Source organism: Ranitomeya imitator, chromosome 1 (assembly GCF_032444005.1).
Source record: "Ranitomeya imitator isolate aRanImi1 chromosome 1, aRanImi1.pri, whole genome shotgun sequence".
Taxonomy (NCBI): Eukaryota; Metazoa; Chordata; class Amphibia; order Anura; family Dendrobatidae; genus Ranitomeya; species Ranitomeya imitator.
Window position 1 is genome coordinate 185172928 of NC_091282.1, and position 17438 is coordinate 185190365.

General features: G+C 41.3%; 1 protein-coding gene across 1 annotated transcript in view; it reads right to left on the reverse strand.

The window, feature by feature from the left end:
- Nucleotides 1–17438, reverse strand: part of LOC138665353 (sarcoplasmic/endoplasmic reticulum calcium ATPase 3) — a 332774-nt gene that overhangs the window by 185490 nt on the left and 129846 nt on the right. The window contains exons 2-3 of the mRNA XM_069752757.1: nt 10118–10135; nt 2203–2285 (exon numbers count right to left, since the gene is read on the reverse strand). Coding sequence (XP_069608858.1) covers nt 2203–2285; nt 10118–10135 — 101 coding nt within the window. The remainder of the gene's footprint in view (nt 1–2202; nt 2286–10117; nt 10136–17438) is intronic.

Sequence of the window (17438 nt, forward strand, 5' to 3'; positions counted from 1 at the left end):
AAATTATAGAGGAGATTTGTACAGACAATAGACATTACAGCATAACAAAAATCACAGTTCAAAATAGATACCGTATTTTTTGGACTATAAGACGCACCGGACCATAAGACGCACCCCAAATTTGGGGTGAAAATTGCAGAAAAAAAGATTTTTTATAAGATGGGGGTCCGTCTTATTGTCTTAATTTACAGTATCTTACCTGAGGGCTGGCGGTGGCAGAGCAGGGTCACAGGAGGCATGGTGTCAGCAGAGGTGGGGTGATGCGGTACGGCGTGCACCTGAGCAGGGTCCCTTCCTGCTTAGGTGGGCGACGCCACGGCCTGGTGTCCATGGGGGGTTGCAGCACTGGTGTGGCAATGGCAGAGGTGCGGGGATAATGAGCGGTATGGCGTGAGCAAGCTCCCTTCCACAGGTGAGGTGATTTAGCAGCCCGGTAAGCAGCAGAGCCGGGTTAATTACCGGTTTATCGTTGGCGGCGGCCATCTTCCTGAGGACGCGCGTGCGCAGATGGAGTGCTCTGCTTCCCGGGGCTTCAGGAAAATGGCCGCCGAGATCTAAATCTGCAAACTCGGCTTCAGGGAAAATGGCCGCCGCGATCACAATCTGCGCACGCGTGGCCTCCCGCGGCCATTTTCCTGAAGCCTGGGAAGCAGAGCACTCCATCTGCACATGCGCGGCCTCAGGAATATGGCCGTCGCCACCGATAAACCAGTAATTAACCCGGCTCTGCTGCTTACCGGGCTGCTGCATCACCTCACCTGTGGAAGGGACCCCCGCTCACGCCATACCGCCTCCTCATCCCTGCATCTCTGCCTCCGCCGCACCTCTGCCGCCGCCACACCACTGCCGGTAAGCCTGCATTACGACTATAAGACGCACCCTCCATTTTCCCCCCTTTTTTGGGGGGGAGTGCATCTTATAATCGGGAAAATACGGTACCTATAGGAGTGAGGGCCCTGCTCGCAAGCTTACAAACTATGAGGAAAAAGGGAGACAAGAGGTGGATAGTAACAATTGCTTTCGTTGTTCGGACTAGCCTAGTGTAAGAATCGGGTGTTCATGTAAAGCTGCATGAACCAGTTATCAGCCTAAATATGTAACAGTACAGACACAGAGGGCTATTCTATTAACTGCATGAAATATATGAGAACATGACGTGAGGAACCTGATTAAGGTTTTTTTTGTTTTTTAATGGACCACACAGAGATAGTTAGGTTAATGCACTGAGGCGGTAGGCCAGTCTGAACAAATGCGTTTTTAGGGCACGCTTAAAACAGTATTTTGAACAATCAAGACGTCCTACGCCAAAAGACACTGACATCACCAGAGATTTGCACAAAAGATACTATTAAGCTCAAGTGATTCAACATTTACAATAATGGCTCACCCCAGCAAATCCCCAATCTTACTGGTCTGACCAATATGAATCACAATTCCACCTCTTTTCATCTACTTTAATAGGAGGATAGAGGAATAAAATGTTCTCTGACTAACACCATTAGTGTCTGTGAAACAAATAAGTTATGTTTGTATCTAATGTTAATGACGTTTTGATTTTTCCACAGTATGGTCTTTGAGTAAAAGAAAACAAAGAACAATGGAAAGCCTTGACTGTATATAAAAAAAACACACACAAACCAATAGCAAACTGTACATGACTATTTTTGGAACCATAACCTTGCTCATCCTCGTAGAGTATACATCAATCTGCATAGCTCTGACTCACAAGCTGTTAACAGCAGGAAAAAAAAAGTCTCACTCCCACACAAAGTTCTAATAAACTTACACAGTAGGAATGATCTTTTAAAGTAAAATGTAAGACTTTTTTTTTTTTACTAATTGCTATTATGTCACCCACTTTGTCTTTTGGGAGCCTCTTTACAGCTATAGTACGGACTTCAGCTAAATAATCAGACAATATTTGCATTTGTATCCATGTAGGATTTTGGTTTTCATCAAATTATCTGTACATAATTGACAGGCATGGCCTGGTATCCCGAATTAATAGCCTTGTGGTAGATAGACAAAGCAGACGAAAAAAGTTCCCAACTCTTTAAAACAGCAATGACTTTAGTTAGCTGTTAACATAAATAAGCAATATTATAGAAAAAAATGTATTTTTCTTAGAAAATGGTTATACATCCAACACAATATTAAACAATATTAACAAAAATAATAGAGAATTGCATTATTTTAACTTACAAAAGATACAAATGCAGCTAGGAGAAGGATGCGAACTAAAAGATCTTCAAATTGCTCCACCACCAGCTCCCAAAGTGATTTTCCTGGAAAGTAAAATATAATTGATTTGATAAAGCCACAATAGAAACTTTGTATTCCTTATCATGATACAAAAATAATTTTAAAAAATTAATCGCTGTATCACATTCTCACTCATCTTGGTACTCAAAACGAAACAAATTCTTATCTCAAGCTGCAAAACTGCACATAGATTTCACTTTGTAATTGAGGAAAGCAAGCAATGATTAATAGGAAAACAGTGGCTTAAATTGACTTGCTTCATAAAAATCAAATATAAATTTAAACTAAAGTTGGTACATTGCATAAAAGTTGCACTTCAACAAGACCATTTCTACATTCTCCTGGGACTCAAGTTCCTACTAGAGGGGAATGACTACTTATTGTCCCTTTCCCATTTAAAATACAGCTATCTCATAAGCATAGGCACTTAAAGGGGTATTCCCATCTCAAACATCATATCTCAATATGTAGTAGATGTAATAATAATAGTAGCAAATACCTCCAATTAAAAATCTAGTAAAGATTTTTTGATTCACTATGTTTTTCCTCATGTGGAGGCATTGCAGCACCTTAGGTATCCATGGTTATGACCATTGAAAGGAATAGTTAGCTAGTGGTCGTAAGCATGGATACTCAAGGCCCTGCAATGGCTGCATATGAGGACAGAGACATATCGAACCCAAAAAACTATACTACATTTATAATTGGAGGTATGTGCTAATATTATTACACCTACTACCTATTAGGATAGGGTATTGGAGATGGGAATACCTCTTTCATTTTTTACATTGACCACTAAGTTGATACAACTGCAGAGTAGATATAGTGTAACATGGTTATGTACATGTAAGTATTTAAGGAGAAGGTGTCACCAATAAAATGCAGTCCTATCTGCAGGTACCATGTTATTCACCAGGGGAAGCTAAGCAAATAGACATAGTTTTGTGAGAAAAACACTTTCAGGCTGTGTGCACAGGGTGCGTTTTTGATGAGTTTTCGTAGTGTTTTTTTCCGTGCAGAAATAGGACAAAAACTCTATGGAAACCTTATGCATGATAATTCAATGACAATCCTGTGTGAATACTTTTGTGCCCAATGATGACATTCACATCAATTTTTCTGGCTAACACGTTACCACAATATAATTTGTTATTGTGCAGAATGACAATCCTGAAGTGTTGTGCACATGATCAGTAAATTTCCTTAGAGTATTTGCAGTGTTTTTTTTCTGCAGCATGTCAATTCCTTATGCGGATATGTAGCTTTTAACTCACGTTGACATCAATTGCGTCAGTCAAATACGCAGCAAAAACACAGGTATAAAAAGTTTGTGGATTTGCTGAGTTTTTGTTTGCATTTTTAACGGCCTCCTATGCGGTTTCCACGCTGTCATCTGTGTGACAGCGTGGGAATCACCGACGCAGTGGTTCTTATCGGTGGCAATGCTACCGCAGGTAAGACCGGTCGGTCATAGTGTTGCAGGGTGATGCTGTCCGATGCCAGCATGACCCCATAGAGATACAGTGACCCACAGTAAAATGCTTACCGCAGGTCAGGAGGCTACACCTCCCATCAGCCTACGTCTGCCGTCACTGAGAACAGTGATGGCAGAAGAAGTAGTCTCTCGTCAGCCGGTGACTGTGCTCATACAAAAAAAAAAATAAAATAAAAATACACTGATCATAAAAATAAAGGGAACACTAAAATCCCACATCCTAGATATCACTGAATGAAATATTTCAGTTGCAAATCTTTATTCATTACATGGTGGAATGTGTTGAGAACAATAAAACAAAAATGATCAATGTAAATCAAAATGAATATCCCATGGAGGTCTGGAGTTGGAATGATACTCAAAATCAAAGTGGAAAATCAAACTACAGGCTGATCCAACTTCAGTGGAAATGCTTTAAGACAAGGAAATGATGCTCAGTAGTGTGTGTGGCCTCCACGTGCCTGTATGATCTCCCTACAATGCCTGGGCATGCTCTTGATGAGGCAACGGATGGTCTCCTGAGGGATCTCCTCCCAGACCTGGGCTAAAGCATCCGCCAACTCCTGGACAGTCTGTGGTGCAACGTGACGTTGGTGGATGGTGCGAGACATGATGTCCCAGATGTGTTCAATCGGATTCAGGTCTGGGGAACGGGTGGGCCAGTCCATAACTTCAATGCCTTCATCTTGCAGGAACTGCTGACACACTCCAGGCACATGAGGTCTGGCATTGTCCTGCATTAGGAGGAACTCAAGGCCAACCGCACTATCATATGGTCTCACAAGGGGTCTGAGGATCTCATCTCGGTACCTAATGGCAGTCAGGCTACCTCTGGCGAGCACATGGAGGGCTGTCTGGCCCTCAAAAGAAATGCCACCCCACACCAATACTAACCCACTTGCCAAACCGGTCATGCTGAAGGATTTTGCAGGCAGCAGAACACTCTCCATGGTGTCTCCAGACTCTGTCACGTCTGTTACATGTGCTCAGTGTGAACCTGCTTTCATCTGTGAAAAGCACAGGGCGCCAGTTTGCCAATCCTGGTTTTCTGTGGCAAATGCCAAGCATCCTGCACGGTGTTGGGCTGTGAGCACAACCCCCATCTGTGGACGTCGGGCACTCAGACCATCCTCATGGAGTTGGTTTCTAACAGTTTGTGCAGACACATCAACATTTGTGGCCTGCTGGAGGTCATTTTGCAGGGCTCTGGAAGTGCTCCTCCTGTTCCTCCTTGCACAAAAGCTGAGGTAGCGGCCCCTCCACGTCTCGTGGTGTACTGGCCTGTTTCCTGGTAGCGCCTACAGCCTCTGGACACTATGCTGACAGACACAGCAAACCTTTTGCCATAGCTCGCATTGATGTGCCATCCTGGATGAGCTGCACTATCTGACCCACTTGTGTGATTGTAGAATCCATCACATGCTACCATGAGTGTGAAAGCACAACCAACATTCAAAAGTGAGCAAAGCATCAGCCAGAAAGCAATGGTACTGAGATGTGGTCTGTGGTCCCCACCTGCAGAACCACTCCTTTATTGAGCGTGTCTCTTAATGGATAATTGCCAATAATTTCCATCTGTTTTCTTTTCCATTTGCACAACAGCATGTGAAATTGATTGTCAAACAGTGTTGCTTCCCAAGTACTCACCTAACACCAAATCCTTGATGCCCTTGTCTCTTTGAAAAAATGTAAAATACAAAAAAAAAAAAATTGTCGCCTTAATGCCTAATCCGCAATGCCAATGTCGCTTAGAAAAAAAAAAATCAATAAACCACTATATACTCACCTGTCCGCCATAGTCCACGTCATCCAGAGTGTCCCACGGCGATCTCACTTGTAGAATAGTCACATTGGGAAATGTGACTGCTCTAACTGGCCGCCGGAGATCTTTCTCATGCAGCAGTGAGAAGACATTAAGGGACAGTAAGGGACATTACCGGAAATAATCAGCTGATTAACTCCAGTAACCTCTCTCACGGCAGCTCGGTGATACACTGACAGGAGGTAATCGCTCGTGCAGAATATCGCCGGCTGTCTCAAAGTCATCAAGATCGTCGTGGGACATTATGGATTTTCTTCTCTGCGGACAGGAGAGAAATATTGTGGTTTACTATTTTATTTTTGTTGCAGGAGAAGTTGGCATCAGTGGATTAGGAGTTCGGTAACTATGGTTTAATTTAGATTCATAAAAAGATGTCTGTTATTATTTCAAATAGAGGACTTGTCTGTGTGTGTGTTTATAACATCACTATGGGGTTAGTAATTGGGGTGGCTTCTAGACGCCTCTCTATTACTAACCTGTGGGCTTGATGTCACCTGATAATACAAAGGTGACATCAACTCCCCAACTATCACCCCACTTGCCACAGCTACAGGGCAAATGGAAAGAGTGAGGCTAATATCTTATATGCGCCTTTCCTGGGGCGGCTGAGAGCTGATGTTTTTAGTTGGGAGGAGGGGGAGTAATATCCATGGCACCTTCCTAGGCTATTAATACAAGGCCCACAGCTGTCTGCCTAGCCCTTGCTGGTTAGATTTTATAGGGCGGGACTCCATGTAAAATGTTTTCTGGGGTCTCCCTGTAAACTAGCCAGTAAAAGCTAAGCTAACAGCTGTGAGATATTAATAGCTTGGGAACCTTTACGGCTTTTGGCTCCTCCCCATAATATTATCAGCCCTCAGTCGGCTTTCCCTTTGCTGGTTATCAAATTATGCGGGAGCCCGCGCAATTGTTTTTTTTCCATTTTTTTCTTTAACCCCCTCTACCCCCAAGGGTGGTTTGCACGTTAATGACCAGGCCAATTTTTACAATTCTGACCACTGTTCCTTTATGAGGTTATAACTCTGGAACGCTTTAACGGATCCCAGTGATTCTGATAATGTTTTCTCGTGACATATTGTACTTCATGATAGTGGTAAAATTTATTTGATATTACCTGCATTTATTTGTGAAAAAACAGTAATTTGGCGAAAATTTAAAAAATTTCGCAATTTTCCAACTTTGAATTTTTATGCAATTAAATCACAGAGATATATGTCACACAAAATATGTCTACTTTACATCAGCACAATTTTGGAACCAATTTTTTTTTTCTTAGGGAGTTATAAGGGTTAAAAGTTGACCAGCAATTTCTCATTTTTACAACACCATTTTTTTTTTTTAGGGACCACATCTCATTTGAAGTCATTTTGAGGGATCTATATGATAGAAAATACCCAAGTGTGACACCATTCTAAAAACTGCACCCCTCAAGGTGCTCAAAACCACATTCAAGAAGTTTATTAACCCTTCAGGTGTTTCACAGGAATTTTTTGAATGTTTAAATAAAAATGAACATTTAACTTTTTTTCACAAAAAATTTAATTCAGCTCCAATTTGTTTTATTTTACCAAGGGTAACAGGACAAATTGTACAACAACTTTTGGGGTCCATTTTCTCCTGAGTATAACGATACCCCATATGTGGGGGTAAACCACTGTTTGGGCGCATGGGAGAGCTCGGAAGGGAAGGAGCGCCATTTGACTTTTCAATGCAAAATTGACAGGAATTGAGATGGGACGCCATGTTGAATTTGGAGAGCCACTGATGTGCCTAAACATTGAAACCCCCCACAATTGACACCATTTTGGAAAGTAGACCCCCTAAGGAACTTATCTAGATGTGTGGTGAGCACTTTGACCCACCAAGGTTTATAATGCAGAGCCGTGAAAATAAAATAAAAAAAATTTCCCACAAAAATTATTTTTTAGCCCCCAGTTTTGTATTTTTCCAAGGGTAACAGGAGAAATTGGACCCTATTGTTGTCCAATTTGTCCTGCGTACGCTGATACCCGATATGTGGGGGGGAACCACCGTTTGAGCGCATGGCAGAGCTCGGAAGGGAAGGAGCATCATTTGGAATGCGGACGTAGATGGATTGGTCTGCAGGCGTCACATTGCTTTTGCAGAGCCCCTAATGTACCTAAACAGTAGAAACCCCCCACAAGTGACCCCATATTGGAAACTAGACCCCCCAAGGAACTTATCTAGATGTGTTGTGAGAACTTTGAACCCCAAGTGTTTCACTACAGTTTATAACGCAGAGCCGTGAAAATAAAAAAAAAAAAAAGTTTCCCCCAAAAATTATTTTTTAGCCCGCAGTTTTGTATTTTCCCAAGAGTAACAGAAGAAATTTGACCCCAAAAGTTGTTGTCCAATTTGTCCTGAGTACGCTGATACCCCATATGTTGGGGTAAACCCTTGTTTGGGCACACGGCAAAGCTCGGAAGGGAAGGAGCACTGTTTTACTTTTTCAACGCAGAATTGGCTGGAGTTGAGATCGGACGCCATGTCGCGTTTGGAGAGCCCCTGATGTGCCTAAACAGTGGAAACCCCTCAATTATAACTGAAACCCTAATCCAAACACACCCCTAACCCTAATCCCAACGGTAACCCTAACCACACCTCTAACCCAGACACACCCCTAACCCTAAATCCCAACCCTATTCCCAAACATAAATGTAATCCAAACCCTAACCCTAACTTTAGCCCCAACCCTAACTGTAGCCTTAACCCTAGCCCCAACCCTAACCTTAGCCCTAACCCTAGCCCTAATGGGAAAAAAGAAATAAATACATTTTTAAAATTTTTCCCTAACTAAAGGGGTGATGAAGGGGGGTTTGATTTACTTTTATAGCGGGTTTTTTAGCGGATTTTTATGATTGGCAGCCGTCGCACACTGAAAGACGCTTTTTATTGCAAAAAATATTTTTTGCGTTACCACATTTTGAGAGCTATAATTTTTCCATATTTGAGTCCAGATTCATGTAAGGTCTTGTTTTTTGTGGGGCGAGTTTGACGTTTTTATTGGTAACATTTTCGGGCACGTGACATTTTTTGATCGCTTTTTATTCCGATTTTTGTGAGGCAGAATGACCAAAAACCAGCTATTCATGAATTTCTTTTGGGAGAGGCATTTATACCGTTCCACGTTTGGTAAAATTGATAAAGCAGTTTTATTCTTCGGGTCAGTATGATTACAACGATACCTCATTTATATCATTTTTTTATGTTTCGGCGCTTTTATACAATAAAATCTATTTTATAGAAAAAATAATTATTTTTGCTTTGCTTTATTCTGAGGACTATAACTGTTTATTTTTTCGCTGATGATGCTGTATGGTGGCTCGTTTTTTGCAGGACAAGATGACATTTTCAGCGGTATCATGTTTATTTTTATCCGTCTTTTTGATCGCGTGTCATTCCACTTTTTGTTTGGCGGTATGAGAATAAAGCGTTGTTTTTTGCCTCTTTTTTACAGTGTTCACTGAAGGGGTTAACTAGTGATATAGTTTTATAGGTGGGGTCGTTACGGATGCGGCGATGGTAAATGTGTACTTTTATTGTTTTTATTTAGATAAAGAAATGTATTTATAGGAACAATATTTTTTTTGTTTTTTTATTTTTTGGGGGGGAATTTTTTTTTATTTTTTTTTACGCATTGGAATATATATATATATTTTTTACACTGTAACATTGCCCCAGGGGGGGGGCATCATGTTATAGTGTAAGATCGCTGATCTGACACTTTGCTGTGCACTGTGTCAGATCAGCGATCTGACGTGCACTTTTCTTATACTTCCTGACGCCTGCTCTGAGCAGGCGCAGTGAAGCCACCTCCCTGCAGGACCCGGATGCCGCGGCCATCTTGGATCTGGGCCTGGGAGAAGGAGGAGGAGGTAAGAGACCCTCGCAGCAACGCGAACACATCGCTTCCCCGTGAGTGCGGCTGATCGTGCTGGACGTACTATTCCGTCCTTGGGAATTAGCGCCCACCCCACATGGACTGAATAGTACGTCCAATGTCAGAAAGGGGTTAAACTAAGAGCTGCTTACAGTTCATTCTGTTAACTCTCCTACATAGGCTGGTGACAACGTGTGTGTGTGTGTGTGTCTGTGTGTGTGTCTGTGTGTGTGTTTACTTACATACTCTGTAATGCGTGTCTGGCTGAAAACTTTTCATTACTAAGCCTAGGGCTTGGTGTCAATGACAACTACTGACACCAAGCCCTGATCCCATTACCCTCATGCTACTGCATCAGAATGAAAAATGTGGTGTTGAACCAAGAAATTACATCACAAAACTTTTTCTTTTAATATCTTTATTTAGCTTAAAAAGCCTTCAATGCTGTACAAAAACGCACCAAAAATCGCAGCAAAACGTGTGTTTTTGCTATCAAGAGATGCAGAAACCTTGCAGAAATTTCTGCAAGCAAACACTCAACATGTGCACATAGCCTTATACTTTATATCCTTTAAAATACAAGTTTGATTTTGGCTTAAAAATCTGCATTAAAAACTTGATGAAAATCAGCACTTACCTTCCTCAGCTGGTAACTCTATTAATCACCCAGTCCAACATGAAAATCAAGAAGGGGCAGATTCATGGAAAGAAAAAAGAAATAAATTGTGAGTTGGAGCGTAAAATAGCAAAACAAAATTATTACTTGTACTTTTTTTTATTTTAAAAGGTTAACACCTATGCCTTACAACAATCATATTGTCACCTAGCTATCCAGCATCCTGAATTTAAATTTACCCCTCAGTCTATGTTGATTCATGCCATTATAAAATTTAGAATGCAGTTAGACTGGCAAATAGTTTAAGCTGGAAACTCAATGAACAGCTCTGTATACTGTCGCAAAATATATGGATCTACAAATATGTGTAAAAACTGAGGGGATCAGTCAGCATCTGTTTATTTATTTTTTTATGGGCCAATTTTTAAATGGAAGATATAGCACCAACTGCTTCTTCCTGGGGGGGGGGGGGGATATTTTCAGTTTTTTCCTCCACTTCTTCCGAGAACCATAACTTTATTTTTCTATCAACGTAGAAGAGTTTTACATTTAAGTGGAATAATTCATTTTATATGTAATGCATTAGAAAGCAGGAAAATAATTCCAAGTGTGGTGAAATTGCAAAAAAAAAAAATGCAATTCCACAATTTTTTTTTTAAATTTATATATATATTTATATATTTATTTATATAGCTGACCTGGCAATACGATTCTCCAGAACAGTATGAGTACGCAGATACCAAATAGATACATCGTTTTTTATTTATTTTTTAAGTGGTTAAAAAAAAAAAAGTGTCAGATTTGGAAAAAAAAAAAAAAATGTTTTTGTTGCCATTTTATGAGACCCCTTTTCATTTTTTGGGATATGAGGCTGTGTGATGGCTTATTTTTTGCACCTAGACGTTACGTTTGTACATATACCATTTTGGGTTAGATACAATGTTTTGTGTATAAAAAAAAACCCCACATAATTCTTTTTTTTTTTCCCCATTACGCCGCTTACTGATTAAATTATTTTATATTTTGATAGGTCATACTTTTAAGAACACAGCGATGCCAAATGTGTTTTTTTTTAATAAGGCAAAAGGGCGGTGATTTGAACTGTTTTTTATTTTTTGTCTTCCTACTTTTACGGGTTTTTTTTCAAATTTTTAATAGCACTGCTATGTACAGCTAAAATCACGATCTATGAACGCCAGATAAACGCTAGTGTTCAAAAGTGAATCGTAGTGACAGGCACGGTGGTCTTCAGCAGACCTTCGGCTGTCATGCCAACCCATCAGTGCCCCATGATCACTTCATGGAAGCGCTTATGGATGTGTGGAATGACACGCTCCCTGCCACTGCATATTAAATGCTGCTGTCAGAGAATGACAGCGATATTTAACAGGTTAACAGCTGCAGGCAGAGCTCTGATCCACCTGCAGATGTTAAAAAAACATGATGGCTGAATAAATCAGCCATTATCTGCCAGGAAAGATGCTGGTTTGGCATGCAAGCCCGCATCAAAGGGAGGGACATGACTTGTCATATATGTACTTCAAAGGTTGTGAAGTGGTTAGACAATAGAGATTTATATAAATTTGGCAATAGGCTTTATTGCAAACATTCTAAAATTTAAAAATTAAAAAGGGAATTTGTCTGTAGGATCACTAAGCCATCTATGGACATGTAGGTCATAGGAAGATGAATAAAATTATACTTTAATATTTGTCTTTCAATCATTTTTATTAAACTTTAAGATAAATATGGGAAGGTAAAAGGGGGAAGGATTGGGATTGGGAATTAAAGATTATTTATTAAGGGGAGGAATGGTAATGGGAATAAGGGAAAGAACAAGGGAGAACTCCATTGTATTGCAAGGTTTAACATTAAAATAATCTAATACATTGTGGTCAACATTAAAAAGTATTAACCCCTTAGTGACGGAGCCAAATTTTTAAAATCTGACCAGTGTCACTTTATGTGGTAATAACTCCGCAACGCTTCAACAAATCCCAGTGATTTTGATATTGTTTTTTCCTGAAACATTATACTTTATGATAATGGTAAATTTAGGTCAAAATGTTTTGTGTTTATTTATTAAAAAAAAAAATCTAAAATTTGAGAATATTAAAAAAATTAGAATTTTCTAAATTTGAATGATTATCCCTTTAATCCAGATGGTCATACCACAGCAACGCATTAATAAACAATATTTCCCACATGTCAGCTTCACATCAGCACCATTTGTAAAATGTTAATTTATTTTGTTAGCAGTTTAGGAGGTTTAAAAATGTAGCAGCAATTTTTCATTTTTTTCAAGGAAATTTACAAAATTTATTTCTTTAAGGACTTATCCATGTTTGAAGTGGCTTTAGGGGTCTCATATATTGGAAAACCCCCAAAAGTAATACCATTTTAAAAACAGCACCCCCTGACATAGTGAAAACTGCTGTCAGGTAGTTTATTAAATCTTCAGGTGCTTTACAGGAATTAATGCAAAGCGGCATGACAGAAATGAAAATGTGCATTTTTACCACCTAATAGTCTCTAACTTCTGAACAGATTACTACAGCTGTCAGACTCTAAGGCCGCTATTTGGTCATGAACTTCTATGGCAAATATCAGGACCACAAAATCATAATCTGAGGGCACCAATTTGAATAAAGAGGAAGCCCCCACACTCTGTTAACCATTTATAATGATGTAGTCACTATTGACAGCAGCATCTAAGGGGTTAAACAGATATGGATGGTGCAAACTCTGATCGTGGCTGATGCAGCAAGTTGTCAGCTATAGTGTCCAGCCGACAGCTGCTGGATTGTCACCTGTATGGGGAGGCTATTCTCTTATATCTCAGGTCAGTTAAAAGACGTATTGGCTGTCATTAAGGGGTTAAAACAGGTACAACAGCAGTGTAAACAATACATTTCACACAAATGAAATACATAAACAAAACAATTGGAACATTTAACCCCTTAACGACCGCCGATACAGGTACTTAAACCACAGCGCCGTTAATTAACGGCGCTATGGAAAAAGTAAATAGCGCCCCCCAGAGTCGGATTTTCTCCGGGGTCTCGGCTGCCGGGGGTAGCCAAGACCCCAGAGAACATGATTCGGGGGGGGGGGCATTACCGACCCCGCATTTGCGATCGCCGGTAATTAATCGTTTACCGGCGATTGCAAAAAAAAACGCAATTTTTTTAAAAATTTCTCTGTCCTCCGATGTGATCGCACATCAGAGGACAAAGAAAAGGGGCCCCCGATCGCCCCCCGATACTCACCTATCTCCCCCGGTGCTCCTCGTGGCTCCCGGTGGGCGCAGCCATCTTCAAAATGGCGGGCGCATGCGCAGTGCGCCCGCCGGCCGGCCCCGGGAGAGTAGCCGAGACCCCAAAGTACATGATCGGGGTCAGTTTTACCGACCCCTGTTTTGCGATCGCTGGTAATTAACTGTTTACCGGCGACCACAAAAAAAAAAAAAAAAAAAAGCAAAGTGTAATTCTCTGTCCTGTTATGAAAGGTAATTCAGTACCACAATGGACATAGAGGTCAGCGCACATACAGTGACCTGGCAATAACCCAAAAAACAAGAACGAGCTCTGAGACGTGGGAACTCTGTTGACCGCAATCCCTAATCCTCTCCAACCACACTAAAGGCAGCCGTGGATTGCGCCTAACGCTCCCTATGCAACTCGGCACGGCCTGAGAAACTAGCTAGCCTGAAGATAGAAAATAAGCCTACCTTGCCTCAGAGAAATACCCCAAAGGAAAAGGCAGCCTCCACATATAATGACTGTGAGTTAAGATGAAAAGACAAACGTAGAGATGAAATAGATTTAACAGAAAAAAATCAGCAAACAAATAGCAAAGAGGAACTTGGCTATGCAGAGCAGCAGGCCACAGGAACGATCCAGGAGGAAACAGGTCCAATACTAGAACATTGACTGGAGGCCAGGATCAAAGCACTAGGTGGAGTTAAATAGAGCAGCACATGACGACTTCACCACATCACCTGAGGAAGGAAACTCAGAAGCCGCAGTACCACTTTCCTCCGCCAACGGAAGCTCACAGAGAGAACCAGCCGAAGTACCACTTGTGACCACAGGAGGGAGCTCTGCCACAGAATTCACAACACTGTCCTCTGATGTGATCGCACATCAGAGGACAGAGAAATAGGGGGATTCGGGGACCCTATCATACTCACCGGTGTCCCTGGGTCCTCCTGCTGCTCCTCCTGGCCGCCAGGGAAATGAAAATGGCGGGCGCATGCGCAGTGCGCCCGCCATCTGTCTCCATCTGCCGGCCGGCAGGAGAAGAGCAGTTGGGGCTAAAATTAGGGTTTGGGTTAGGGCTAGGGTTAGGGCTAAATTTAGGGTTAGGGCTAAATTTAGGGTTAGGGCTGGGGCTAAATTTAGGGTTAGGGTTGTCGCTAAATTTAGGGTTAGGGTTGGGGCTAAATTTAGGGTAAGGGTTGGGGCTAAATTTAGGGTAAGGGTTGGGGCTAAATTTAGGGTTAGGCTTCTTTCACACTTACGTCGGTACGGGGCCGTCGGAATGCATCGGCCCGACATACCGACGCACGTTGTGAAAATTGTGCACAACGTGAGCAGCGGATGTAGTTTTTCAACGCATCCGCTGCCCAATCTATGTCCTGGGGAGGAGGGGGCGGAGTTACGGCCACGCATGCGCGGTCAGAAATGGCGGATGCGACGTACAAAAAAAACGTTACATTGAACGTTTTTTGTGCCGACGGTCCGCCAAAACACAACTGATCCAGTGCATGACGGACGCAACGTGTGGCCATCCGTCACGATCCGTCGGCAATACAAGTCTATGGGCAAAAAACGCATCCTGCGGGCACATTTACAGGATCCGTTTTTTGTCCAAAATGACGGATTGCGACGGATGCCAAACGACGCAAGTGTGAAAGTAGCCTTAGGGCTAGGGTTGGCGCTAAATTTAGGGCTAGGGTTGGGGCTAAAGTTAGGGTTAGAGTTGGGATTAGGGTTAGGGTTTGGATTAGGTTTAGGGTTGGCATTAGGGTTACGCTTAGGATTAGGTTTGTGATTAGGGTTAAGGTTAGGGTTGTGATAAGGGGTGTATTGGGATTAGGGTTAGGTTTGAGGTTAGGGTTGAAATTAGGATTAGGGATGTGTTGGATTTAGGGTTTTGATTAGGGTTATGGTTAGGGTTGACATTAGGGTTGTTTTGGGGTAAGGGTTGTGATTATCGTTAGGGTTAGTGATTAGGATTATGGATCGGGTTGGGATTAGGGTTAGGGGTGTGTTGGGGTTAGGGTTGGAGCTAGAATTGGGGGGTTTCCAGTGTTTAGGTACATCAGGGGGTCTCTAAACACGACAGCCAAATTTGCGCTCAAAAAGTCAAATGGTGCTCCCTCCCTTCTGAGCTCTGCCGTGCACCTAAACAGTGGGTTACCCCCACATATGGGGCATCAGCGTACTCAGGATAAATTGGACAACAACTTCTGGGGTCCAATTTCTCCTGTTACCCTTGTGAAAACTTGGGGCCTACAATATCTTTTTTGTGGAAAAAAAAATATTTTTTATTTTCACGACTCTGCATTCTAAACTTCTGTAAAGCACTTGGGCATAAGTTACTTAAGGGGTCTAGTTTCCAAAATGGTGTCACTTGTGGGGGGTTTCCACTGTTTAGGAATATCAGGGGCTCTCCAAACGCGACATGGCGTCCGATCTCAATTCCAGCCAATTTTGCATTGAAAAAGTAAAACGGCACTCCTTCTCTTCCAAGCTCTGCGGTGTGCCCAAACAGTGGTTTACCCCCACATATTGGGTATCGACTTACTCAGGAGAAATTGCACAACAACTTTTGTGGTCTAATTTCTCCTGTTACTCTTGTGAAAATAAAAATTTTGGGGCAAAAAGATCATTTTTGTAGAACAAATGTGATTTTTTATTTTCACGGCTCTACGTCATAAACTTCTGTGAAGCACATGGGGGTTCAAAGTGCTCACCACACATCTAGATAAGTTCCTTAAGGGGTCTAGTTTCCAAAATGGTGTCACTTGTGGGGAGTTTCCACTGTTTAGGTACATCAGGGCTGTCTAAACGTGACATGGCGTCCGATCTCAATTCCAGCCAATTCTGCATTGAAAAAGTCAAACGGCGCTCCTTCACTTCCAAGCTGTGCGGTGCGCCCAAACAGTGGTTAACCCCCACATATGGGGTATTGGCGTATTCAGGAGAAATTGCATAACAAAATTTATGGTTACATTTCTGTTTTTACACATGTGAAAATAAAAAAAAAATGGTTCTGAATTAAGATGTTTGCAAAAAAAAGTTAAATGTTCATTTTTTCCTTCCACATGGTTTCAGTTCCTGTGAAGCACGTAAAGGGTTAATAAACTTCTTGAATGTGGTTTTGAGAACCTTGAGGGGTGTAGTTTTTAGAATGGTGTCACACTTCGCTATTTTCTATCGTATAGACCCCTCAAAATGATTTAACCCTTATAACTCCCTAACAAAAAAAAAATTTGTTTCCAAAATTGTGCTGATGTAAAGTAGACATGTGGGAAATGTTATTCATTAACTATTTTTCGTGACATATCTCTCTGATTTAAGGGCATAAAAATTCAAAGTTTGAAAATGGCAAAATGTTAAAATTTTCTCCATATTTCCGTTTTTTTCATAAATAATCGCAAGTAATATCGAAGAAATGTTACCACTAACATGAAGTACAATATGTCACGAAAAAACAATCTCAGAATCAGCGGGATCCGTTGAAGCGTTCCAGAGTTATAACCTCATAAAGTGACACTGGTCAGAATTGTAAAAATTGGCTCGGTCATTAAGTACCAAATTGGCTCTGTCACTAAGGGGTTAAATATAACAAAATCTATGGAGAAATAGAAACCCAAAGTTCCTATTTTTTTAGTGTATCTTTTAAAAGTTATTGTTTTTGGAGAATCTGTTTTCAAGCGATTTGTGAAGGGCGATTTTTTCCAAAATATATGAAAGTTTGCGTAACTCCGGTATTTTCCAATAAAAGGCTATTGAGTTTTTCACCACAAGAACAATATTGATTCAAAAATATCTATCCGCTTGAGCAATGTACTTTAATATTTGCGATTGCTTGTCTTGTTCCAGAGAAATACATGTTTTTCTTTATATATAAATGAGCTATTCCTAAGGGCAGACACTGATTGTTACGTGTTACGGAACCACTCAGCACCCAGAATATGTTGTGCAGTTATATGTATGTATAATAGGTTCCATGTGAGATGCACGTCCCGAATGCATAAGCCTGCAGGCTGCGCCCCTGGGCAGAGGGGACACGATATTCCCCTTTTGTCCTCCCCCCACCTTTGTAATTCCCA